We start from the raw sequence: 26,505 nt of genomic DNA, 5'->3' as shown, positions 1-26,505 counted from the left end.
GGTTGTCAGCATCTTACAATCTAAGATTATAACAATAATGAACATAGAAGTATGCTGCAGAAGGATGTGTATTAGAACCACATTGGAACCTGCAAATCAGGCTGGCACACAGCCTCTAGGGAAACAATCACACAGCGTTGATACACGCTCTTCTTATTGTCTTCAATGAATACCAAAGCTCTGTGGCACTTGACAATAAATGACACAATACAGGTAACCCTGAAGATGTGTCTCAGTCACTGTAGAAACGCAGAACCCAATGGGCCAGATGCAACAAACTTCAAAAAACATGATAAAGTGGAGAAAAACACCCAGCCAATCAGCTTTCAGCTGCCATGTTACAGGACTGGTTTGAAAAATGACAGGTAGGAGCTGATTGGCTGGTGGTGTATCACACTCCACTTTCCCATTTTTTTTTTTAAAGCTTGGTGCATCTGTCCCAATGATATGTACTTACTGAACATACTTACACCAATAGCTGTAGTTAATAAAAACATTTATTTTGCATTTATACAGAACAACCTTTAGTCTATTGTGAATCTGAACATCCATCCATATTTTGCACAGCCTTTGCTTGCAGGTTCTGCCTGCACAGATGAGGGGGCAGGAAGTCTCACATACAGAGGGTGATGTAGGAGTGTATTATATAGCCAAGTCTTATGGATTCCCTTTCATTGTGTATGCTTACAGGTGAGTACCAGTGCTGCCGAGGAAGATGGATTTATCAGACTCGTTCTATATGGTTTAGGACAGCCCTTTCTATTCAATCAGTAATTATCTGAAGGAGATGTACAATAATGCCAACTAACTTACTTCCTTAAAACAGAAATAAACCCATAACATGGACAAATCTTTAACACATTTCTCTGTCCTCAATATCAGTCATGCAAAAAAAACCATAGCAACAGTAATAAGTCACATTATCCAGCATAGAGCAGATGTAAAAACAGCCCTCGAATGTGGGTAATTCTCGCTGAAGTGTTCCAGCAGCATGCATAGTAACCTCTGAATACAGCCGGCTACATGTTGCTAGGGGGGCGGGGTCAATGAAGGAAAGGAAAAATAACAGAAAAAATGTCAAGCCTGATACCTGTGCCGCCGCGTCCGTCACAGTTCATTTACCTTTTACCACACAAAGAAAAAAATATTTTTGTTCGCATATTCATAATCGTAACAAGGGATGAATATATTACATTATAAAAGACCGCAAATAAAAAAAAAAAAAAAGCAAAAAAAAAAAAAAAAAAAAGCTTCAGTTTAGAGGATGAAAACCAGGAGCAAAAGCTGCATTCCCAGCTCTGCCCACAACAGGACAGTCCTGGTCCTCCAACAACTTCAGGTGTGAACATTTCTCAGCATTATAAAACCAATAAAAAGTCCATAGACAAGCTGCCACGCGGGGAGGGGGAAATAGTCTTGTACCGGTGTGGAATTGCCCATTACATAGAAACCCAACTCCTCCCTAGGTATTAACCAGGTATGCCTGAACCGGACGTCACAACGGAACACATGAATGCAGCACCGGTATCAAACTTCTTTGCTAGGATCCTAAGGGACCAAGTAGATGTACTTCTTGTAAATGGAATAAAACACTAATTTATGGCGCTTAACAGAAAAGACAAAAAGAGGACCAACTGATCTGACTTTTGCATTGGCTACTGCTTTTTCACAGTGTAATAGGAGCACAGAGAATCTGAATATTGAGACGTAAATCCAACAACTCTGCATATGGTGTATAAATAACTAAAATGGAGGGTACAGTTAACTGCCCAAGAGTTGCTGAATGACAAGTCTGATCCCTACTGGCAGCAGAGGAGCCCTTTCCTGGTGGAGAGCTGAAACTATAGTTCTCCAGCAAGAAAGGGAGCTTAACTAAGTGGTTAAAAAAGATGACAGGTTTCAGCATATAACCAGAAATGTTTTGTTGTCGGCGGTCAGAAGACGATAGGGTGCAAAGCAGTCTGTTTAAACGAAAAGGTGTACGGTCTTTTTAATTGGCCCATCACCCAGATGGTAGAAGCCATTGTTTCTCCATTATCACGTTAACCAGACTTTGATCCGACCAATTGCATAAGGCCGTCTGTGCTCATTGATTTAGGCCTCTCCAGAGGGAACCCAAGTGCTCGGCTCCAGATGAGCTGGGATAGAACACCCAGCGCTCTTGATACTCCAAAGAGGACTGTGTAGTAATTCATCTCCTTCATGCCATAATACTGCAGAAATTAAAAGAAAAGTCAGTTTACATTCAACAGTGTGGGGTAGATTTATTAATGCATCTGAAAATGAAGCTTGTGAGGTGGCTACAAGAGCGCACTACAAATAACTTTGCAAACGCTGAAGTTAAATCCTAGTTGCACTGGAGGAACATTTCAATAAAGTGCACTATACATGTCCGCATTAACCCTGCTGCTGCTACGTATATAAAAGACCAATTTATTTTAATTCACTGGGACACCAGCTCCTTCAGTTATATTATCCTACCGTCAATTATATGTGATTTATGTATGGGTATATTTTATATGTGTATATATTTTTTTGTCATTATTGAAAAGGTGGACCCACATTATAATTATTAATTCTAACCAAAGGTACAAGTGTGTGTTTTTACAAGCTGGTCTGCTTGTTGTCATATGCAGCTTTCCTTGCCTATTATTATTTTTATTAAATTATAGCGTCAGAGGTATGGTGTGACTTTTTGTGGTGGTCTTTTCAACAGCAATTAAATCAGATTTGATTATTTTCTAGGATGCAATCTAGAAATAGCTATAATCTAATTGGGCAAACAACCCTGGGTGTGACCCGGCTTACAAGTGGGAAAGGGGCATAACAGATTTCTCCAATGGATTATAGGCATTATTATAGCACTAAAAAGGTAAAGGGCAATGATTATTAGTAAGAAAAGGATCACTCCAAAATAGAAATACTTTTAGCCTCCCCTATAAAAACACTAAAAAGGTAAATGCACACTGGTGCCAATGGTTATATATTTCAGTATATGTGGTCTACAGATGTTAAATTAAAAACACTTTACCTGTATTTGCAGTGCAGTTATCTGCAAAAAATGTTGCCATCCAGGTGAAATTAAGAAGCAGCCGGTTGGGGAGAATTTAATACTTGACATGCTTAAATCTTTTTCTGGATTTGAATTTTAGATTAAAAAGGATTTTATTTAAAATTGTAAAAGACTTTCAGAAATTGCCCACTTGCTGACTGACACAAATAGCAATTGTGTCTTTGTCTGCTTAGACAATCTCTGCCTCTCTCCCCTCCTGCAATGCTCCCACAATCCACCGTACCCTGCCTCTAAAAGACTGGAAAGGGGGTTAACGGGCATGACATCAGAGCCCTGGAGCAGGATCATGCCGGGGAAGGTGGAAAGTGAGAATACTGCAGTGATCACAGAGCACCATTAGTACATATGTAGGGATAATCAACTACATTTCCTTAACCCTTTGAGTGCCAGGTGAATTTGTCAAAATAGGTGTGAAATTGCCAAGCAAACATTTGTATTCATCATAATGACCTGTAATGTTTACCTTACATAGGAAATAGATTTTTTTTTACACAACATATTCTAGTTGAAAATATGTAACAAATGTGAGACGCTGGCATTTTTAGCAGATATTTTGCACATCTCTCACAGATGTTGGCACTGAAAGGGTTATATCACCAGTTTAGCTTTCTAAAACCGTACTTCATAACTATGATGGTTTAAATCTCTATTCCGGGATTTTACAACTAGAATGATTATAAGTGTAACAAGCTGTGATTACTGAAGGTGCATTTGGGAGACAATGTCCCAAGTACATGCTATCACCAATGTGCATCATAACTTGAAGGGAAAGTCACAGAAATAACCAGTTTTGTAATGTAGGATTGGTTTGTTCCCAAAATCTGTTCCCCTCACTAATTACATTTCAATTGTTTTTATATTTTACACAGAATGAGTATTTCAGTTCTTCCAGTACATCCGATCCATACCTATAACATGTTCTAGAATAAAGATCATAATTTAACGACTTATCATAACCATATTCCAGGATGGTTTTCCCTACCTGTAGGAGGACACCACTATGAGCATCCACATTGGGCCAGGGGTTCTTTGCTTTGCCCTGTTCCAGTAACACGTTCGGTACAATCTTGTAAAGTTGAGCTACCAACTTGAACATAGGATCATTAGGGAGATGTTTCAGGGCAAACTCCCTCTGGCACGTGTAGCGAGGATCAGTCTTTCTCAGCACAGCGTGACCGTACCCAGGTACCACCTAGGAGGACAAGTTTCATAAAGTGCACAATTAGATGCAAAAGTGACAAGACTGTAGGTGTAAAAGCAATAGGTTGTACGTACCCTGCCAGAATTCAGTGTGTTCCATATGTAGTCTCTTAGCTGCTCATCTGATACTTCTCCCCCTAGATCCTTCTGTAGGCTTGTCAGCCATACCAGCACTTCCTGTAAATACAGATAAAGCATGACTTAACAGAGAGCTACTGACGCTATACAGATTTCTGTATTTGAAGGAACTGCAAACATACTTGATTGGCCAGTCCATGTAGAGGACCTGCTAGTCCATTCATGGCAGCAGAAAAGGAGAGATAAGGATCAGATAGAGCGCTCCCAACCAAATGGCTTGTGTGTGCACTGACATTACCGCCTTCGTGGTCACTGGAATTGTAAGAGGAGATGAAAGTCAGGCAATGATGTAAGAGGACAGGAGAGATCACACAAATTAAGCAGATTGGCCATGTCTATGTAAAGTTACCAGTGGTGGTTAGATTCAGGCTACAAGTAATTCTGCCTCTACCCAGGATAAGATAGTAAACACTGGTATCCTTTTTTGGACAATTAAAAATCACCTGTTAGTGTGATAATCAATTGCTCTATCCAATTATAGGCTGCTTTTATCCAAACAAGGACTGACGATCATGTGATAATACACCTAATCTAGGGTAAGTACCCAATCCCAAGTATTATCGCTGCTCTAACAATGGTTTATCAGATTATGCTTCTGATGCCTGAGGCACCCAAGCCCCATCCCCCATAAGTGCCAAATAATGGGGCTAATTGGATAGCCCTGGCAGAATCCATTAGCCGCGGAAATTTACCTCATTGGATACAGGATAATGATTGGATTGCATATACATGATAATGTCATATGCAAAACAGAGTAATCCTTTTATCTGACAATTCTAGTAATTGGTGATAATACAACTCTGCTTACACAAAGCACACAATTATATATAAATAATCAGCATAATAAAAAAATGTGTATTTTTTTACAGTAAAGTTGCTTCTAATCCGTAATTAGTGGTGTTACTATAAAGCCTGATCCTGGCAGAATTACTTCCCCATATAGTGAAGATTGGGTCACTATTGCCAGTCGCCAAGCTTTTATCAAAGCATAGACCTTGGTAAGCCATACGAGTATTTGCAGCACATCCTACCTGTGTATAGTAAGATAAAGTCTCATGAGTTCTGTGAACTCTGCATCGGTGTAGCCCAGCATATTGGTAAAATTGTAAGACCAGTCTAGGTTGGAGTCGATGGCACCAATGCTGCTCCCTTCGCGGTAAAGGTTGCGGTAGATCTTAGCAGCAATGCACGGCAGCTTAGCAATCAGATCCATAGAGTCTTCATAGGTCAACTTTGGGTAAAAGGAAAATCATGGTTCAAATCTGTAAGACGCAACTAGATGAAAATAGGTCTACTGGAAAGTCGACCACATAACAAATGATATACAACAGTTATGGCACAGGTATTGCTTTAGGTCACACTTCTGTTTTATTTCCTCATCGGCAGTCAGCCATGTGCTCTTCAGAGACATAGGAGGTATTCAATTTGGGATTCCGATTGTCTGAACATCCCTACAGTCGGAATCCCAGGCTGTTTTCATCTGATCTGACAGTAACTCGACAGGCGGAATTCAATGTCCCGACTGTTGCGTGTTGAAAAGTCCGTAAATTGTTGTAAACAGGCGTGAATTCTACAAAACATATCAAACCCAAAAAAATGATAATAAAAAAAAAATCCGACCTGACACCCTTGGATGCGGTCGTTAATAGGTGAGTGCCGTATTTCCCGTTGGGAAATATCGGCACAGATTGAATACCACCCATAACCATTAATACAGTCCCTGGCGTATTGCTACTGCCGGGAGCGACTTCCCAACAGTTAAATGGTAGTGAGATTTAAGGGACAGGATTAATGCATGTTCAAAATATGACAAGACCTATTAAACAAAAACAGCATTCACATTTACACACAGTGTCTCAGGTCACCGGTATTAACACAACTTTTTTTTTTTTTTTTTTTATAAAAATATGGACTTTAAATGTGTATGGAACAAGCCACTTTTATAAAATTCATTGTGTGGTTTGTCCATTGAATACAATATTTAGAGGTTAGACTAATGGATACATTAGATTTTCAGATGATAATTTAAATACAAGCATTTGTGTACACTTTGGAATTTAGAAATCATAAGCTGTGAGCCCAAAAAGGTCTTCCCTTACATTTGTTAGGAGCAATGAAATCAATTCATAATGTAAAAAAAAATGTTTACTGGATTAGTCACTTAGCTTTCCGAAATAATTCCCCCCCATCACACAGACGTACTGAAATGTTTCCATGCGTCCTTTTTAGAACAGTGTCAGAGAACCTCAACACCAAGTACGTCAACCTTCCTGTCCAGCACATAAGTTACATACTTAGCATGCCCTCTTCCAGGAGCATGGGGGAGGGGGGACTCCTCCTGTGAGGTCACATATATTAGACACTTTTCCTATCCCTGCACGTCAATTATCTTACAATGCAATAGACGAGCCACATTCTACACACTGTCTTCCCAGTAAAGTACAGCATGTGTTAATGCCATGACAACCACTGTGTTCCCTGGGTGAATGTGAAACCGACCTGTCACACAGCCAAGGACATTGATGGGTGGAGAGCAGGCCACTTAGAAATATCTAACCCCTCCCCCATACGCATAACAAGTGCTGCTACAAGGTGATACAAGGTCAATAAAGTATGACCTTGAATACTAAATACAGAAGGGACCCAGTATGGCATTCAATACAGTACTATATTGTACAAAACATTCAATACAGTACTATGCTGATCTCAGACCTAACATTCTTTATGGCTGTCCCTTGTATTTTGTTATATTACCTGGGTTTGGGGTATTTCTTTTTAGTTTGTAATATCTACAACAATCCCTGATCATTGGATGGTCTCTCAGACGTGACACAGCAGTGCAGCAGGATAACTGTGCCTGTGCACAGGAGGGTTACGCACAGACGTGACACATAGCAGTGCAGCAGGATAACCATGCCTGTGCACAGGAGGGTCACTCTCAGAAAGGACGCACAGCAGTGCAGCAGGATAACAATGCCTGTGCACAGGAGGGTCACTCAGACATGACACACAGCAGTGCAGCATGATAACCGTGCCTGCACATGGGGGGGGGGGGGGGTTACTCTGAGATGTGACACAGCAGTGCCTGTGCACAGGAGGGTTTACTCACAGACGTGACACACAGCAGTGCAGCAGGAGACCAGTTCCTGTGCATGGGAGGACTCTCTCAGATGTGACACACAGCAGAGCAACAGGATTACAGTACCTGTGCATGGGAGGGTATGCAATACAGTCTGAGGGAAACTTTTATTTTTTAGCTTCCAAAAGTACCAGTTACTGCGCAATCATGATTTTATATCAGCAGCAGCAGGAAGGTTACTTCAATTGAAACATTTGTTGGTGTGTCTTCCTATTTTTTACCTCACAAGTCTAATTTTGTACTTGGGTACCCCCTTAAGGATGTTCACGGTATTACAAAGCTTCATCCATTTCAAGCACTAACATGTAGGTTCTTAAACTCAGCTCTCAGTGCATGTTTTCCAGGTCTCATCACAGATTCACAAGTGACATTAGTCTCAACTGTGGATCTTTTAAAAATGTGTCAGAGTAAAACCTGTGTAGAGGCTAGGTGACCTGTAAATTATGAACTGTTTGGGGGTTCTGAGGACCCAGTTTGAGAAGCACTGCACTAGTGTTTGTTCACATAAACACTGAGGCCCTACATTATTTTTAGATTTAACGTGACCAACCACTTTAAACAGCAAAGGAGATCCCGTGCTTTACACTAGTAGTGAACAAAAGAGCAGTAAATGATTTACAAAGCAAAACATACCCAATTTGTTGCCATATGAAAATGCTCACATAAGGGTATGGAACATGACTGGCAGGAGGATTCTAGTTTCCAAAAAAATTATATTTTTTTAATTGCTTAAGCAACACCACAAATCTTGGCACCGAATCCCTGATTACACACATGGTACACATTTCTAAACACCATCTTGCTAAAGTTTGAACTCACACATCAAGTACATTAATAAGTCTACAATATCTGCTGGCTGAGAAGTAACCACACAAACATAATAACCGAAGATGAGGCAAATACGCTAGTAGAAGGATCACCTGCCTGTCACACCAGATCTCAATGCCCGGTCACCAAGCGGACTTTATGACCAGGGGTTTATGATATGAACGGTTGACGGTGGCTAGATAAACTTTCAATAGGTTAAAACCACAGTCAACATTTACAAGGTCAACACAAGCAAAATGTCGACAAAAGCTGCTCTTGTTCTTTTGGTGTCAATTTGTAGATTCCTCAAATGGATCCCAAATCAGTGTACCTCATCCCTCGCCATGCTTCAGGCATGGTGCATCGCTGGGCTTGGCTTACTTTACCATGCCCAATCGGTGTCCACGTGGCTGGCAAAAAAAAATGAAAAACACATTTTCCCCAGAATAATCTTATATTGATCTTTTGCCTGTGTTGACCTACTGACCCGATACTGACCCAAGCATCTCTATTTCTGTGCCTCCTCCATGCTGGGAGCTTGTTGAGTGTTTCTCTGGCTAACAAGCAGTGTGTCCAAAATGGGACATCACATTCTGTGCTCAGATTCTTCCTTTGTATATGTGGTAAGGAGGGTTTCCTTAATAGTATGTCACAAGTGACCTTAAGACTAACAGTTGACGTAACTACATAGTGGTCATTTCTATTATCTTCCAATATATATCTCTTATATATTTGGCTACATCTGTCACTCAAAGTGTGCCTGAAGCTGTAACGCTGGGTGGAGCCTCTGACTCACATGACTGACTCACACGACAGAGAACCAGCACAGTGAGCCCACAGTGCCAGACTGCCAGGGTCTGCCTCTCCATGTTACAAAGCAAAGACACAGCGACTCACCAGACAAACCAGGTGAGCGCCCCACACCTCCATACCTCCCAACATGACCCTCTCCAGGAGGGACAGAATGCTCTGTTTGTGGACTTCCATCTTAGATTATGATTGTCATCACCTGTTTTAAACAGGGTAATTGATAAGAAAGGTGTTTAAGCACAGGTGATGGTAATCCATAAATTAAGAAGAAAGTCCAGAAACAGAGCAATGTGTCCTCCCCCCCCCCCCCCATTCATGGCAACCCCACGATTAAATGGCACATGCAAAACACTGACATGGCTATGGTCGACAATGAAAAAGGTTGACATGAGTTTTTGAAGATTTATTTTTCACTTTTTCAATGTTTTCATATTCATTCTCATGTGTCGACATGGACACCAATGAAGTGCCACACTTATGTCAACATTTACATGTGTTGACCTTTTTGTGTTGATTTTTTCTTGTGGCGATTTGCGGCCCCACCCCGTGACACACCCCCTCCTGCGATTCGTGGCACCCCGCGACCCCCCCTCCCACGATTTGAGCCAACCCCCTAGGCCCCCCCTTCCTCGCGGTACCCCCCACCCCCCGCGACCCCCCCCCCTGTCATTGCGGCAACCCCCCGCCCCTGCGACCCACCCTCCCACGATTTACTGCAACCCCCCGCGTCCCCCCCTCCCACGATTCGCGGCACCCACATCCCCCTGCGACCCCCCCTCCCGCAATTCGCGGCATCCACCCACGACCCCTCCTCCCGTGATTCGCGGACACACCTCACCTCCTCCCCCCCCACCCCCGCTCGCGATTCACGGCAACCCCAGGATTAAATGGCACATGCAAAACACTGACACGGCTATGGTCGACAATGAAAAAGGTTGACATGAGTTTTTGGAGATTTATTTTTCACTTTTTCAATGTTTTCATATTCATTCTCATGTGTCGACATGGACACCAATGAAGTGCCACACTTATGTCAACATTTACATGTGTTGACCTTTCTGTGTTGATTTTTTCTTGTAGCAATTTTTTTACAGTGACAATTATGTGCACGTCAACCTACACATCATCAACCAATTCTTTGTATAATATATAACACCTGTTCTGTTTTACTGTAGGTGTTTTAAGTCAGATCTTTTACTGCTACTATTACTGTTTATGTAAATGCATTCTGAATGACAGCAACATCCTACCATCCTTCTACAAGAATATATAACCAACTAGGTGATTTATCGCGCCCCGTGCCCCCCCCTCCCGCAATTCACGGACCCCCCGCGCACCCCCCCCACGATTCACGTCCCCTCCCACTATTCACGTCACCCCCCGCACACACCCCCCTCCCGCAATTCGCAAACCCCCCCCCCCCCGCAATTCACGCCCCCTCCCACGCTTTGCGGACCCCCGCCCTCTCCCGTGATCCGCGGACACCTGCGCCCCCTCCCTCCCTTGATTCACGGCACCCACCACGCCCTTCCCACAATTCACGGCACCCCTAAGCCCCTCTTTAGTCCCCCGTATACTCACACACCCCTATCACTACCCAGCTTCCTGCTCTACTGAACCGTAACTTCCACCACTGGGGAGTCGCTGACTTTGTTTTGCCCACATGCCCCTATCATGCCTCATAGCCCAGCCTCCTGCTCTCATGTACTCTAACTCCCACCCAGTAGGAGGAGACACTGACTCAGGGCCACCATCCTGTACTGCCACACTGGACCCTCACCCACTGGCAGAAGCTGCACAGTATCTCCCACCCTCCTCTTTAGTCCCCCTTATGTCCACACACCCCTATCACTACCCAGCCTCCTGTTTTCCTGTGTCGTGACCTCCGCCAGTGGGGAGCCGCTGACTCAAAAACACCCTACTATACTATTGCACACACACACCTAAACATGCACACACAGCCCCCCCCCACACCCACAAATGTCACTGTACCATCCACACTATCAATGTACATCTTACTCTGTAACCGCTTTTTAATTAAACAAAACAATACACACCCCCTTCCAAATCATATGCTCTCTATTTAACACATTTCACCTATAACTCAAGTTGCAATACAGGCCATCTTTCATACAATTCTAACCATCTTTCTCATATACAAATGTTCACAAATTAAGGGGGCGCAGCCCCTTACGACGGTGTGAAGAGCGCCCGTAGGGCGCGATGAATCACCTAGTATACCAATAATCATCTAAAACGGCTAAAAATAATAAAAAATGTTTAAATTTTTCCCCCGACTCAAATTCTGAGAACACTTGTAGAGGCCTGGGTAGCACTGTATGGCAAGTCCACACTAGTTAGTTGCCAGTAGTCCTGGTATATTACTAAACCATTAATTGTGACCATGCACTTACCTCCCAATACTTTGATTTGTTAACACCTTCCGCATAGGCCCGAGCAAAGTTGCTCTCACTGTTTAGGGCTGTGATTGCAGCACTGAACTGAGACATGGGGTGCAAGTTGGTGGGGAAATTGTCCAGCATCGTTACTACATGGGAAGGGAGGGCCGCTCTCTTTGCCCACTCTTTAGAGAGCCAGCTAACCTGTGAAAATAAAACACGTATTATAGTAATGACAACATATGTAAAATATAGCCTTACATGTGAGGAGTACTGTCCAAACTCTTTATAAGAATTTGTGACTAAATGTAGCGATCGTTAAACACCTGGCTAGTAGGTGTAGTCCCATTATAAGACACATTGGCCGATATCCTATTACCCCCGGACGCTGACCGTAGGTAATAGGCTCGCTCAGTGCTATAGAATTAGTGAAGATAAGTCGGAGAGTATGGCGGCTTGTTGGAGATTTGTTTTGCCTGCCTCAGGTAAGAGAAGCAAAATCCCCAAAAGCAGCCCTGGTCTGACACAGGTTTCACTGGTCTTTTATCCGGCGATACAACCAGATAGCCCAAATAAAAACATTGAAAAAATAAATAAAAAAAATTGTGAAAATGGACGGTTTTTACAACCAAAGTTTTACCGGGAGTGATTAGATATCTCCCAATTCCCCATCTGTAAGCCTCACAATGGAGGTATTACTTTTAATGTCATATTAAAAACTTACATTTAATGTATCAAAACACAGGGTATACAGATTGGTATGACTGTAAGCATGCCACGCATGGTTTGTCAGTGCACTTCCTACTGTTCACAAATGTTAGCAGGTGGATAATTTGCTAACAAAGCATTCCAATGAGAACAATGAAAGCATGAAAACAGGGGTGTGTGTGTGTGTGTGTGTGTGTGTGTGTCAGGATCAGAAGGAAACATGCATGCCCTATTTCAGTGCACTGAAGCGTGAACCAGCTCTCTAACATGGCACATTAAATACAGAATGGGTTTAGTCAATTATGTAAGCGTGGACCATGTTGACAACTGGCAGTGCAGATGTTTCAGCGGAAAGTACCCCAAACCCTGCAACTAATGTTTCGCTGACTACAGCAGCAGTAGTGGTAAGTATGTTCTTATCCAACAACTGTTTGGTTTTCACTGGTTGGCACCAACATTTTACAGATGTTGACACAATAGCTGTCCAGTTCCACAATGACCCCAAAATTACGGATTATATCGACATGCTGACACCATGTAGCATCTGGTACTGCGTTTCAAGCAGAGCAGCACCCAGGTGACCAAGTCAGACAATGCTTGCAGCAATGCTGGGTTATGGTCTACATATTAGAATGGGCAGGATTATAGACAAATCCTGAATACATTTATAGAATGTGCCAATATTATGGAGGATAGAGAACCATCCGATTGCGTTCACCTTGAGGTTGTGGATGGGCAAGCATTAACTATAGACACTCTCAAAATGATTTTGTTATCAGTGTCCTTCGTGCTTCGGGTGTACACCCACACTATCTTATTTTCTGCACAACTTACAAGTCAATATGCAGATCACATTAAAAAGGTTTTAATTTGAAGAACTTGTTTAGTGAAAATACACCCAGATTTTACCTGGTCTTGAGTGGGCACCTCCCCTGTAACCAAGAGCCAGAAGAGTCCCTCGGGCAGTGGTTCTTCCCCTCCTGGAGCCCTGGGCAGCAGCTTCTGGCATTCAGGGATGCTGTAACCACGGAAACGGATGCCCTAGAAACAAAAACATTGCATTATACAGGTACATACGAATGGCGAAGGATAAAGGCCTATTCATTGTCACACTTACCTCATCAGGATCAAGCACTGAGGTTTCATAGACTAATCCTTTCATGCCTCTCATGCCACCATACATCTGAAGATAAAAAGATACAGATATGTGAACAAATTTGGTTAAGTAAACATGCTTATGGGTGTTCTGTGTCACAGCGGCACATGATAACCAGGAAACATGGGTGAGAAATGCATCAAAACTTTCTAAAGAGTGGAGACATTGCTCAAAACTATTTAACTTTTGTCAAATACATTCCATAAGATTATAAGTAGAAGCAGATTGGTTGCTATGGGCAACTTCACCACATCTCCATGGTCACGTAACAGAAGTATGTAGAGACTATACTCAAAGCAAGGTTTTTACATAGGTGTCAATGTCAGACTTGCAACGGCTGCATTTGACATGACTGGTAAGACGTTTCAGCATATACGCCTCCACTGGAGCAATTTGCAAAACCCCTAGCAGACAGCAGGTAGCAAATACAGCAATCTCATATTCATAGAATAGACTACTATATTGGGAGAATTCAATGGTTTTTCAATGCCACTGCCACTAGATGGCGTCTGACAGAACAAATCAATGGACGTTCGATTTGGGTGCGATTAGCTTCAGGGATGACAAAGGTTGGCTTGCAGCCCTGGAGCTGGTGGAACCTGAAAAGTGTAAAAAGCACTCAAACAGTATTTTCCACATTACACCCTGCTAATGCGGCTAAATCAAGTCTGTTTGGGCATAACATACACGATACATAAAAAACAAAAAAAACACACATACTGAATAGCATCCCCGTTTCTCCAGTCACATTACATGGGAGATCAGACATAATCCAATGAATTGCTCCCTATGTTTGGTGAGCAGACATAAAACCAAACTATCCCCCTTTAGCCATTAATATAGAACATCCAAGCATTCTTCATGTCATTCACGTATTGCACCACAAGCTACACCTGTTCAGACATTTATGGTGTGCTTATGTTTAAAGAAATCAGGCACACGGCGATGGTGTTTTGTTCTTCCACCGTTGATAGGTTTTGATGGGGTTCTCTCGTGGTCAGTAGAATATGTCAAAGAGAGAAAAAAGGGGGATATAGTGTCTATTGATTCTTATTAAAACACACTCAGGGATAGAGGTCAAGGGCCATATAATGCGTACCCTCACTCACATAGAGAAGGATAGATACCCATGTATAAAGGTTTCTTTATAAGTTGTACTCCGTATTATACGTATTGTTTTCTCTCCACCTGGTAAGTTTGTACATGTACCGTACTCACATCAAGTACGCTTTAAATACTCATATAAAAGGTATCTTTAGATAACCAACGATCTTCTCAATCACTCTCTCATGAGAACAAACTCCAATATAGATTCAGGAGAAGACGCCAGATGGATATATCATGGGAAAACAAAAAGATGCAATGTGTAGAGGGTCTTTAACCTTGTTATAGGGTAATCTAGAGAGACCCAGGATGCGTACCTTCACTCACATGCAACAAAAAGATCCCATGTGCATAAAGGTTTCTTTTGTTAGGGTCACACTTCGTGGTAGAAAGAAAATGGTTCCCTCCACCGATAGAATTATAGACGTACCATACTCACATGTGGTACTTATGGATAACACATATAAGGGTATCTTTTAGGGTGCAGGCTTGTCCTTTAGATATGCAAAACTCAAGCACATGGACTCCAATGTATGATTTGTAAAAATAAAGAGAGGGTTCCTCTCAGTATAAAATATTTATTTATACATAAAAACAGATGCATAAAAACAACAGAGTGGTGACTGAAAGATGGAAAAATGAATGGCAGTACCTAGATCCGTGCAGTGGCCACATGCACCGGAACTCCACCATCCAATACAGTCACAGGTTACAATGTTTGGCACCTCTCTCCACCGACGCGTTTCAATAGGTCCTCCTATCTTTGTCAAGGCTGGAGAGGTGTTTAACCTTCTCTACAGGGTTTGTCATCAATGCAGGGAATTCTTTATATGAACGATTACAGGATCACCAGGGCTCCTTTTGTGCAGACAGCAAGCCAGGGGAGCACTTTTGTATTCAGATTGCACAGTGGTGAGAATTCATTGTTACGAAATGCACAGCCTCTTCCTAATTATCCACTTTACTTTCTTTAAACATTTGCTCCATACAAGGACTTGTTGGTGGTCCTAATCTTGAAGGCCTGGCTGAAGGTGCTAGGTGGCGCCTTGGGACTTTTCCTTTTGTTTTTCAATTTATGGTGTGCTTCCCATGAAGGAGTTCTAGCAGGACTGCCATGTATCTTTAGAACCGCAGACAGCCAGCATCTGTTTACCTCTTTTGCATCAATGTCAAATCACTAGACGATCACAAGCCTCTGCCTTTAATGCTACATAAACAAACGTCTCAACCACATGAAAGTCACTCATTTCTGGCCTTTCTGTATGGGATACCACATGCAGTATAACATAACACAACATAGCACTGCTGTTCATCAGAAAGGTCTCAATAGTACAGTAACCAAGCCAGGCAGGTGGTTAAGACGGTATAAGCATAGGTTTTAAGCATTGACATTCTCCTGAGTTGCAAGAAGAAATGTGCGCTAAATCAGCACTTTCGCCACCCAAATGGAAGCTTTGGTACCCTGTCAGTTTGGGCACCTAAGCAAAGGGGGCTGTATATGGTCATCAGGGATAAAGGAAAGGAGGTTTGATTTTTGAATTAAACTTTGCCTACTGTAAGTTAGAACGGGTATGGATCATTTGGTCGACACGATAAAAAGGTCGACATGGGGGTTTTTCAATGTTTTTTGACCCGAATGTCGTCACGTACACAGGATAAAGTGCACCGCTTTGCTCACCATGCTTCAGGCTCGGTGCATCGCTGCGCTCGGCACACTATTTTCTTCTCTCAATACGACCTAGTGGATGGTAGGGCATGAAATACCGCCTGTCGGCACATGTCGGGTCAAAAACAGTGAAAAACCCCATGTCGACTTTTTGACTGTCGACCTTATGCTTGTTGACCTAATGACCATATCCCATTAGAACAAGGTAATTTTACAATGGTCAGTTTCTAGAAAGAGCTGTGTCTAAAACCTTTTAAAGAGCCACTCATCAAAACTGTATATACGGCATTCCCTTAGCCATTGTTTGAAACGGTGCAGTTTGTTTTCTTGAGAATAAAGATTGTACAACATTAGTCACTATTTCACACTTATTGACAATCTAGCCTCAAAAATATATTGTCAGCGTATCCCTGAGTTTGCAGTCTGACTATGGCCAGAAGCTCAGTTTGGGGACTGTATGATGGAGATGAATTATAGCAGCATATATCATACCTCTATGGTGCTTCTTGCTTCTCATCTTTACAGCAAAGCAGTATCGGTGAGTTGTATAAACATTTTGTTTGCAGAAGTGAAGCAATAAAAAAAAAACTTCCCCCTCACAGTGCAGCACCCTACTGCTTATACAACATCTCTCTCCCCCTGGCCTGCTTCACTGGGCATACAAGAGATCTTGCAAGTTTTACGAGATCTCCCATGCAGCCTGAAGCACAGCAGCCACTATAGTGGCTGTGAATGGGGCATCAACACCTGCAGATAGCTAGCTATAGGAGATGCAACCGAGTTCCACAGACCGTTCATACATTAGGGGTCACATCGGCACTTAAAATGCTAATGTGCACCAACTTTTTCAGAGCAACAATGGAATTGCTCTGAAAAAGCCAAAAAACAAAAACCAAACAAATAAAATACATTTAAATCTCTGCTTTATAGTGTAACATTAGTGATCTAATAGCTTCTTCAAAGACTGGGTTCTGCAGCATATATAAATTAGATATCTAAAAGGAATACCTTAATTACTAAGTAGTACAAGAATGAAATAAAGACTTTGTATTACTGACTAAAGGTATTGCTACTTAGTAATAGTGTCTAAACACAGAATATATATATTATTTACAAAGTTGCAATTTTAAATAAAAAAAGGGGAAGGGGGAAGGAAAAAAAAAAACCCGTACAGAATAGAAAGGTTTATTGTGGCCAGAAATGGCAGGAAATGTAGGTATAGGCCTCAACTTCTAAATTATCCCCATGTCCGACACAGAACAAGACTTTCATACCAGTTTTCACCCTGCTTCTCCCACTGCCCTTCTCGACAATTAATTAAAGCAGGGTACTTGCTAGTACTGCCCACATAGTTTTAACTGAAGTACAAATAACTACATAAAATATAAGATGTTTACATTAATTGAAGCCTCACAGCAGTTAGGTCATGGGCTTGATTCACAATATTGCTCTAACTGTGTGGAGTTTGTATATTCTCCCTATGCTTGTGCATGTGTATCCCTTGGGCTGTCTGGTTTCCCTTCACAATTCAAAAATATACTAGTATGTTAATTGGTTCCTGACAACAACAAAAAACCCACCATATTGTGTAAGAGCATGTACATGTGTTCAGGAAAGATTAGGAAGGCAAGGTGGTTTATATTTGCTAAATTTGGTTTCTATTGTTATAACTGGGACATAGCTGGGAGGTGCGATTGGTCAGATACTTTGATTTCATCAGTCCCAGTGAGGCATTTGGTGGGAAGGTCTTACCATATCCACTGTGATTTGGCCAACGACTGTCTTGCCATGCTGTTGCTTAAAGTTCTTGATTCTGGCACCTTCCTTAGGAATAAGGTCGGACAGGACATCTTTTAAGTTCTAGAAGGAACGAAACAAGAAAAAAAAATATTGAACAGCTTCAGTCTTGAAAGAGGACTCAAAATGTGCCTTCTAAATCACACTCCATGTACCCAAAACCAGACAGACCGCAAAGAAAGAAGAAAGCTTACCGTGGAAGAGCTGGCATGTCGAGCAGCAATCAATACACAGGGGGAGTTCTGTTTAGAGAAGAAAGAAGAGATTGTGCCCATTATTCAGATGTTTGGGCTGCACAGGATGGAAAGAAAATGCTGTTGTCTGACAATGAGGTTATGTAGCAAACAAACCCAAGGGATGGAAATGTTTACGTAGATATGCAATAGTTCTCTAAGGTATTAAAAGTAACTGATCAACTGCAGTCTTGTCCAATCTTACACAATGTAGGACTGGGAAGTTTATCACAAGGGCAATATTTTTTTGAACCAAAAGGACTACTTTATATGGAACACAGAGGATGAGGCGCCAGTTCTAAAGACAACCTCCGATAACTAGGGGTGTGGTATGCCTGGTTGACAGTCAGGATTCCGCCGGTCAGTATACGGTCATCAGAATCCTAACTGCTGGTACACAAACTGGGAGGGCGAGTGCATAGAAGCAAGGCTCGCTACAGGTTCTATTCTGCCTCTATGGGGGCCGTGGACGTTAGTCAGGATCCCAGCTGTCTGGCATTTTACAGTCAGGATCCAGATGTCGGTTGAGTGACCGTTGGAATCTCGACTGTCACTCAATAACTGGCAGTGCATACTGTAACACAATGACACATTCTCAGTGTGCTGTATGTTTGTTTGTAGTGTGTTCACGTGATTTACTCTTTTTTATAATATAAGCATTAAAGCTAAGTTTTAATAACATTGTAAGTTGTGCCCCCCCCCCCCCCCAAAAAAATAATAAAAAAAAAACAGAGTGCTTTCCTCTTTACCTCCAAGTAACAAAATCGAACAGCCAGAGTGCCTAATGCAGAGACAACGGAGAACATGCAGGAAGTGTGGAACACTGGCTGTATTTGGGAATCCTACATGCATATACCACTTTTCAAAGCTCATCTGAATTCATGTAACCGCTATAAAACACGCCAACCCGCAATGACAATGCATGTAAATAACTGGCAGCACGAACAGGCCGATACCAGGAAATAGGAAGAATTAAAAAAACTCAGCTTATTATACGATACTTACAATAAATACTAGGCTACTGGAAAAAAAATAATTATCTCAAGATGCGCCTCCTATTTGAAGCCTAAAGATTCTTAGATCTACAGGTTATACTAGATTCCAAAAATTGTGTATCACGCATATTAGAAATATGCAGTGTTCTATCTTTGAAAACCCATGCAGTTCCTGTTTCCTGCCTGGGGTGTCACTGTCTGCTGTAGTGCTTCTAGCACAGTGTGATCTGTATATCAGCACTGATATGCAGAACAGACCTGTGCTGGAAACACCAAAGCAGACATAGACATCCCAGGCAGGGAACAGGAACTGCATGGGTTTTCAAAGATAGCGGGAGATAGAATGAACACTACATATGTATCTGCTTATCCTGCTTTTAGTTCTGATCAGTGGTAGTGGCTGCCTCTGGGGAGCAGCGCAGTCCACACACAGCATGGTGAGGAAGGAGGACGATTAGAACATATAACTTTAATGTTAAACATTGAGCACTGTATTTTACAGCCAAGATATAGTATTCAGCTTCCATACTATTGCTGTCCCACCCTCAGACTTCCACTGGGTGTGTCATTAGCCCGACGTCGGGATCTTGACTGGGCGGACTCAGACAGCGGGGCGAGCGCCTTGCGGGCACGGTGGTTTAAAAAACTCGCCACCTATTCTATTCTCCCTCTATGGGGGGTCGTGGACCTCCACGAGGGAGAATAGCCGGTAGCCGTCGGGACCCCCGGGGTTTTGACAGGAAACTGTCCGGCACTCTCTACTGGCTTGTGACACAGGAGTCTGGGAGGTGCGCTTATACATGGAGAAGCAGAGTGCTCACGTGTCCCGTGCTAATGATTTTGAGGTGCTCCCCCTTCACAATGTGGGCCCCTGGACATTTGCGAGTATAGCCACAGTGTAGTTATACCATTTGCTGACACCCTCTTTAGGAGATCTCGGTCACACAACTGTATTATTGGCAATCTGGGAAAGTTTGTCTTCAAACTAGAAACTACAGGTCTTACTACCACTTGGCATAGAGTGAAAGATCGAGTAAGATAACCATTATGCACTGCACAGTTGTCTCCTTGCAATAATGCCATTAGTTAAATAATGCAAATAGACCGAATACAAGCATAAAATAAAGCGATAACTTACTGTGCAACTTCTTTATTCAGATTTATTGTATTAGTACACTTACAAATGGCAGGCAAAAGGTGGATAGGGATGTATTAATACACCAGAGGGGGCTCCATGGCAGTATCAATACAGCAAAGCTACAGGTTGCTGTATATAGTAATACGTGATGGAAAGCCTAGGTACACTGACATTGCTTTATCACACCGGTAATATACATCTTAAAAAAGGTTAATCTTCAATTAAAAGGGGGCCTATGACCGGAAAAGTATGTCTATTCCCAGCTAAAGATCAATTTTAAAGTGTCTTGCTCGATAACTTTCAATGTAATCATTAATGATTCCGGACTTTAACCCAAGGTGCACATTGCATCACTAAGCTATCTTATCAGACTTTGTTCCAGATGTCTAGGGAAGACAATATTGCAGATAAATGCTCATTTTTTGTTCACTTAAAATGTAGTACAGTATTAAAAATCTTAAATCCAGCAGTGCTATGCAAAACCAAATTCAGGGTAAAGATTTTTTTTTTTTAAACGATTTGCATGATAATATCGTTGATCTTTTCGTGCACATCATTTAGGCAGTGTTCTTACTATATCATTAACCTCCACCTCGGTCTGTATATGCTGTCAAATCCTGACTCTCACCAAGGACAGCATGCGCCTAGATGTAGCCTCGGAACAATATCAGTCAGTGTGTGCGCACTATATAGTTTGTCCAGTAGTTCACGGGAACAGATTGCGCTTATTATGTGCGGCTAAACCCAGCAAAACTATTAGGCGTGCCATGAAAAGTCCTGCTCGAGTGTTGAAAAATGTGACTTCACACGTGTGGGGGACGGGCCAAGATTGTGGCGCCGGCAGCCAGATGCACCCAAACTGCGCTACATTTGAATAGATACGGCAGGCACACTCTATTTGCTGCCGGCACTAAAACATTATAACACGGCTCTTGGAGCCCATTACATCTGATATGCCCAAAATCATCCTCACAGCGTACGAAGTACATAGGATTTTTGGGTACTTATGTAGTATCTGGGCGCCCGATTTTAAAATCGGGTCGGAAAAATCGCATCCGATCCGAAGCAATTTTCCATAGGATTCAATGTTAACAAGGTCCTGTTCATTTCCCCACTGTCCAAGTGGGCATAGAGTTGATTTTATAAAGCGTGGCGAGCGCAGCGAGCCCCGCGGATTACTTAAAATGTTTTCCGCGTGCGCTCGCCACGCTTTATAAAATCAACTCTATGCCCACTTGGACAGTGGGGAAATGAACAGGACCTTGTTAACATTGAATCCTATGCAAAATCGCATCGCATGCGATTTTGCCGAAAATCGCGTCGAATCGCATCTGATTGTATGCCTTAAGGTAAGGCATACAATCACAAAATCGGGCACCCAGGTACTACATAAGTACCGATTTTTGTTGTTGCTGCAAATGAATGGGTTTAAAGGAGATTAAGCACCACGATACATGGTGTGAGTGATTTATGATTATATACTTTTTTATAATTTTTTTCTCAGTTTACCAATAGGGAAGAATTCAATTGTTTGTTTTCGCACACCAAAGCAATTCAATTGCTACTCCCTTGGGTGAACATGACATGTTCACTGGGCTAAGCCTTTCTAAAGTCCGGGTTAGGACCCTTAAACTCCCATTTGATTGACCAACACACAAAGTTCTCACATTTCAGTTTGCACCACAGGAGACAGAATGTATGTGGCCGAAGGGGAGAGAAATCATTTGATGGTCACCAACCGTCGAATGAGTTTTTTCCCATTCGGTAATAAACGTCAGCCTGAATAGACTTCTATTAGAGACGGAGATGGCTGAAAAGGGGCGGGTGTCATGTGATGTCAGCCCCGAGCAGGCATGGACCCATACACGGGAACGCCCAGTGGTTTCATGGGGACGCCCATACAATGCTGGGCGTTCCCCTCCCCCAGCGAACGCCTCGGCGAGTGTGATAGAGTGATGACGAAGAAGGGTCTGCAAATGTTCAAATTTGCCCATGGACAGACCCAAACAATCGGAAACAGGGCCGAATTCGGCCTGATCCATTGAGCCTGAATCAGGCCCTATGTATTTCTGTTTATATTTTTGTTGCAAAGGAATTGGTATAAAAAAAGGTAGCTTGCGATACATTTGCATGGTGCTGCCAAATTGCATATGGCAAATGACATATCAACAGGGGCTATTTGCCATCATTTTAGGATGTGTATGTGCTAATGGCAGTGTACTACATGTATCCATGAAAGCAGAATGTGTGAAATAGACACAAAATTCCTCAATATGTACATGTTAGTTTTTGTGCAGAGAAAGACTAGTGACACAAGATGGGATGTATTCAGCACTAAATACTAGAGGCTATACAAAACACACACATGTACCACCCACGTTTCAGTAAACCAAATCTGACAACCAGGATAAGCTACAAGCTGGGCTGGTTCTATCCGCATCAGTCTGCTCAGAACAGAAATCATACCTGATCATACTCCCACTGACAGCTTAAGGCTTGGCTGTCATTAATACGTACTACACCATAAACATGTGTACTATACATGCAACAAACTTAAGCCACATTTTACTTTGGAAAGTACATAAAGATAAAAATATTACCTTTAAGGACCTTTCATGTAGCACTCATTTATACCCCTTTTACACCAAGGAAAAACCCAGGTCGGACCCAGGTCAGTGTTGGTGTAAAAGACACCAACCCAGGTCCATTGACACTGGACTCCTACCCAGGTCCTGACCAGGGTGGAACACTGGTCGGACCTGGGTTGTGAGGGGTGTAAATGGTCCCAAGCCAGGTTCGGACATCCAGACACAGTCGACATGGACACAGTTTTAAGTGTCCATGCACTCGGCACACTATTTTATTCTCCCACCATGCCCTAGTGCAGTGATGGCTAACCTTGACACTCCAGCTGTTGTTGAGCTATACATCCCAGCATGCCCTGCATCAGTTTTTGCATGGCCAAATAGTAAAACTGTAGCAGGGCATGCTGGGATGTGTAGTTCAACAACAGCTGGAGTGTCAAGGTTAGCCATCACTGCCCTAGTGGAAATTAGGGCATGAAATACCACCTGTCGGCACAATAAACAGTGAAAAACACATGTTAACCTTGACTGTCCACCTAGACCATGTCGACATAATGACCTGTTGACCTTGTCCCATGTCGACTTAGACCCCTCTGGACCTTGCAGTATGTCGACCTAATGACTGTCTACCATCTTTAGGTCGACCAACAGGGGAGCACATGGAAGATGCGTTCTGCTGCTGCAGGGGAAGTGGACTGGGGGGAGCACATGGAAGATGCGTTCTGATGCTGCAGGGGAAGGGGACTGGGGGGAGCACATGGAAGATGCGTTCTGCTGCTGCAGGGGAAGGGGACTGGGGGGGAGCACATGGAAGATGCATTCTGCTGCTGCAGGGGAAGGGGACTAGGGGGGAGCACATGGAAGATGCACTCTGCTGCTGCAGGGGAAGGGGACACATGGAAGATGCGTTCTGCTGCTGCAGGGAAAGGGGACTGGGGGGAGCACATGGAAGATGCGCTCTGCTGCTGCAGGGGAAGGGGACTGGGGGGAGCAGATGGAAGATGCGCTCTGCTGCTGCAGGGGAAGGGGGGAGCAGATGGAAGATGCGCTCTGCTGCTGCAGGGGAAGGGGACTGGGGGGGGGGGGAGCACATGGAAGATGCGCTCTGCTGCTGCAGGGAAAGGGGACTGGGGGGAGCACATGGAAGATGCGCTCTGCTGCTGCAGGGGACTGGGGGGAGCACATGGAAGATGCGTTCTGCTGCTGCAGGGGAAGGGGACTGGGGGGAGCACATGGAAGATGCGTTCTGCTGCTGCAGGGGAAGGGGACTGGGGGGAGCACATGGAAGATGCGTTCTGCTGCTGCAGGGGAAGGGGACTGGGGGGAGCACATGGAAGATGCGTTCTGCTGCTGCAGGGGAAGGGGACTGGGGGGAGCACATGGAAGATGCGATCTGCTGCTGCAGGGGAAGGGGACTGGGGGGAGCACATGGAAGATGCGCTCTGCTGCAGGGGAAGGGGACTGGGGGGAAGCCAGGGTTCGCAAAAACGCGCTATATCGTGTATTTTACCCTAAAACGGTCCCCGGGGACTCAGTTTTTAAAACTAAAGGGGTCCCCGAGGACGCGCTGTGCTGAACCTGTGGGATGCTGCGAGCCAATCACTGCAGCGGCTGCCGGGAACCAATCATTGAACAGTGGCCGCCCGGCAGCCAATCACTGTACGTTTTACACGTTACGTTGCTGCCGCTGCGCACCCTGGGGTAGCAGCATGTTTTCTAATTTTACCGCGTCCCGCGGTTAACAGGCAGCGCCAGTAGCTACCAGCCGGCGCCGGACATCATGGCGAGGTGTGGGACTCCAGGCTGGCCGCGGCATGTGTCCAGACCCCTGTGCACCCCCACACTCGGGGCCCGGTCACCCTGTACAAAAGGCAAAAGGCAGAGCGACAGCGGTTCGTCAGCGGCAGCAGGAGAGGTGAGAGCCAGCTGTGCTCAGCATTGCCCGCAGTGTGTATTGGCTGATATTGCCCTGAATGCCGCCCCCCGCCATGTAAGACAAGGTGAGCGGGCTGTCAGGGTGGCGGGGGACTGGACGTGGCTAAAACAACTCAGAGCAGCGTGTCAGCTGTTCCAGCCACATCCAGTCCCCCGCCACGCTGATAGCCCGCTCACCTACTCTGCTGAGCAGCATGTCAGCTTTTCCAGCCCTCGGGCAACAACCCCCCCCCCCTGTGGCAACAAGCAAAATATGCCCCCCCCCCCCCGCCTCATGGCAACCAGCATAAAACGCCCCCTCCCCTGTGGCAACACGTATAAAATGCCCCCCCCCCCCAGCATGTAACCCCTGCAAGGAGCATATAACCCCTAGCAACAAGCATGCAGGTAAGCAGCACTTATGTGCTATAATATACACTGGACATATCGGTGTGTGCTGTAATATATACTGGGCATTGCAGTGTGTACTATAATGTGTGCTGGGCATAACGGTGTGTGCTGCAATGTGTACTGGGCATAACGGTGTATGCTGGAATGTGTACTGGGCATTACGGTGTGTGCTGGAATGTGAATTGGTACTACTATGTGAACACACCACTCCCCCCTCCCCCCCCCCAAAAAAATATAATACCCTAAATTTTTAGCGCACGCCTTCGGCGCGCACTGTCCCTATTTTCGGGTTTATATACTTTCTACTATATATGTATATTTATGCGAGTGGGCCAATTGATACTTCCCCCCGACCCACATGTGCCATGCTGGGGAGAAGGTGAGAGAAGGCTTTATTCCGTTGGGACCCAGAAAAAGTCAGGTAGGACCCCAATTTTTAGAAGTGAAGGGTCCCCGGGACCCACTTTTTTGGGTGGTTTTCGCGAACACTGGGAGCACATGGAAGATGCGCTCTGCTGCAGTGGAAGGGGACTGGGGGGAGCACATGGAAGATGCTTTCTGCTGCTGCAGGGGAAGAGGACTGGGGGGGGCACATGGAAGATGCGTTCTGCTGCTGCAGGGGAAGGGGACTGGGGGGAGCACATGGAAGATGCGTTCTGCTGCTGCAGGGGAATCGGACTGGGGGGGGGGCACATGGAAGATGCGCTCTGCTGCTGCAGGGGAAGGGTACTGGGGGAGCACATGGAAGATGCGCTCTGCTGCTGCAGGGGAAGGGGGGAGCACATGGAAGATGCGCTCTGCTGCTGCAGGGGAAGGGGGAGCAGATGGAAGATGCGCTCTGCTGCTGCAGGGGAAGGGGACTGGGGGGGGGGGGGGAGCACATGGAAGATGCGCTCTGCTGCTGCAGGGAAAGGGGACTGGGGGAGCACATGGAAGATGCGCTCTGCTGCTGCAGGGGAAGGGGACTGGGGGGAGCACATGGAAGATGCGTTCTGCTGCTGCAGGGGAAGGGGACTGGGGGGAGCACATGGAAGATGCGTTCTGCTGCTGCAGGGGAAGGGGACTGGGGGAGCACATGGAAGATGCGTTCTGCTGCTGCAGGGGAAGGGGACTGGGGGGAGCACATGGAAGATGCGCTCTGCTGCTGCAGGGGGAAGGGGACTGGGGGGAGCACATGGAAGATGCGCTCTGCTGCTGCAGGGGGAAGGGGACTGGGGGAGCACATGGAAGAT

At 44.4% G+C, this 26,505-nt stretch overlaps 1 protein-coding gene across 1 annotated transcript in view; it reads right to left on the bottom strand.

Annotated features, from left to right (window-relative positions):
* Positions 1-479: 479 nt before the first annotated feature.
* Positions 480-26,505, bottom strand: part of CS (citrate synthase) — a 36,949-nt gene continuing 10,923 nt past the window's right edge. The window contains exons 2-11 of the mRNA XM_083169132.1: positions 18,192-18,239; positions 17,953-18,060; positions 13,392-13,457; positions 13,184-13,315; positions 11,582-11,770; positions 5,443-5,642; positions 4,534-4,663; positions 4,349-4,450; positions 4,056-4,265; positions 480-2,213 (exon numbers count right to left, since the gene is read on the bottom strand). Coding sequence (XP_083025258.1) covers positions 2,043-2,213; positions 4,056-4,265; positions 4,349-4,450; positions 4,534-4,663; positions 5,443-5,642; positions 11,582-11,770; positions 13,184-13,315; positions 13,392-13,457; positions 17,953-18,060; positions 18,192-18,239 — 1,356 coding nt within the window. The 3' untranslated portion in view covers positions 480-2,042. The remainder of the gene's footprint in view (positions 2,214-4,055; positions 4,266-4,348; positions 4,451-4,533; positions 4,664-5,442; positions 5,643-11,581; positions 11,771-13,183; positions 13,316-13,391; positions 13,458-17,952; positions 18,061-18,191; positions 18,240-26,505) is intronic.

The sequence above is a fragment of the Crinia signifera genome, chromosome 2 (genome assembly GCF_055691185.1).
Source record: "Crinia signifera chromosome 2, ASM5569118v1, whole genome shotgun sequence".
NCBI classification, from domain to species: domain Eukaryota; kingdom Metazoa; phylum Chordata; class Amphibia; order Anura; family Myobatrachidae; genus Crinia; species Crinia signifera.
Note: the sequence above shows the minus strand (reverse complement) of the source record. Positions and strands in the feature narration are given on the sequence as shown.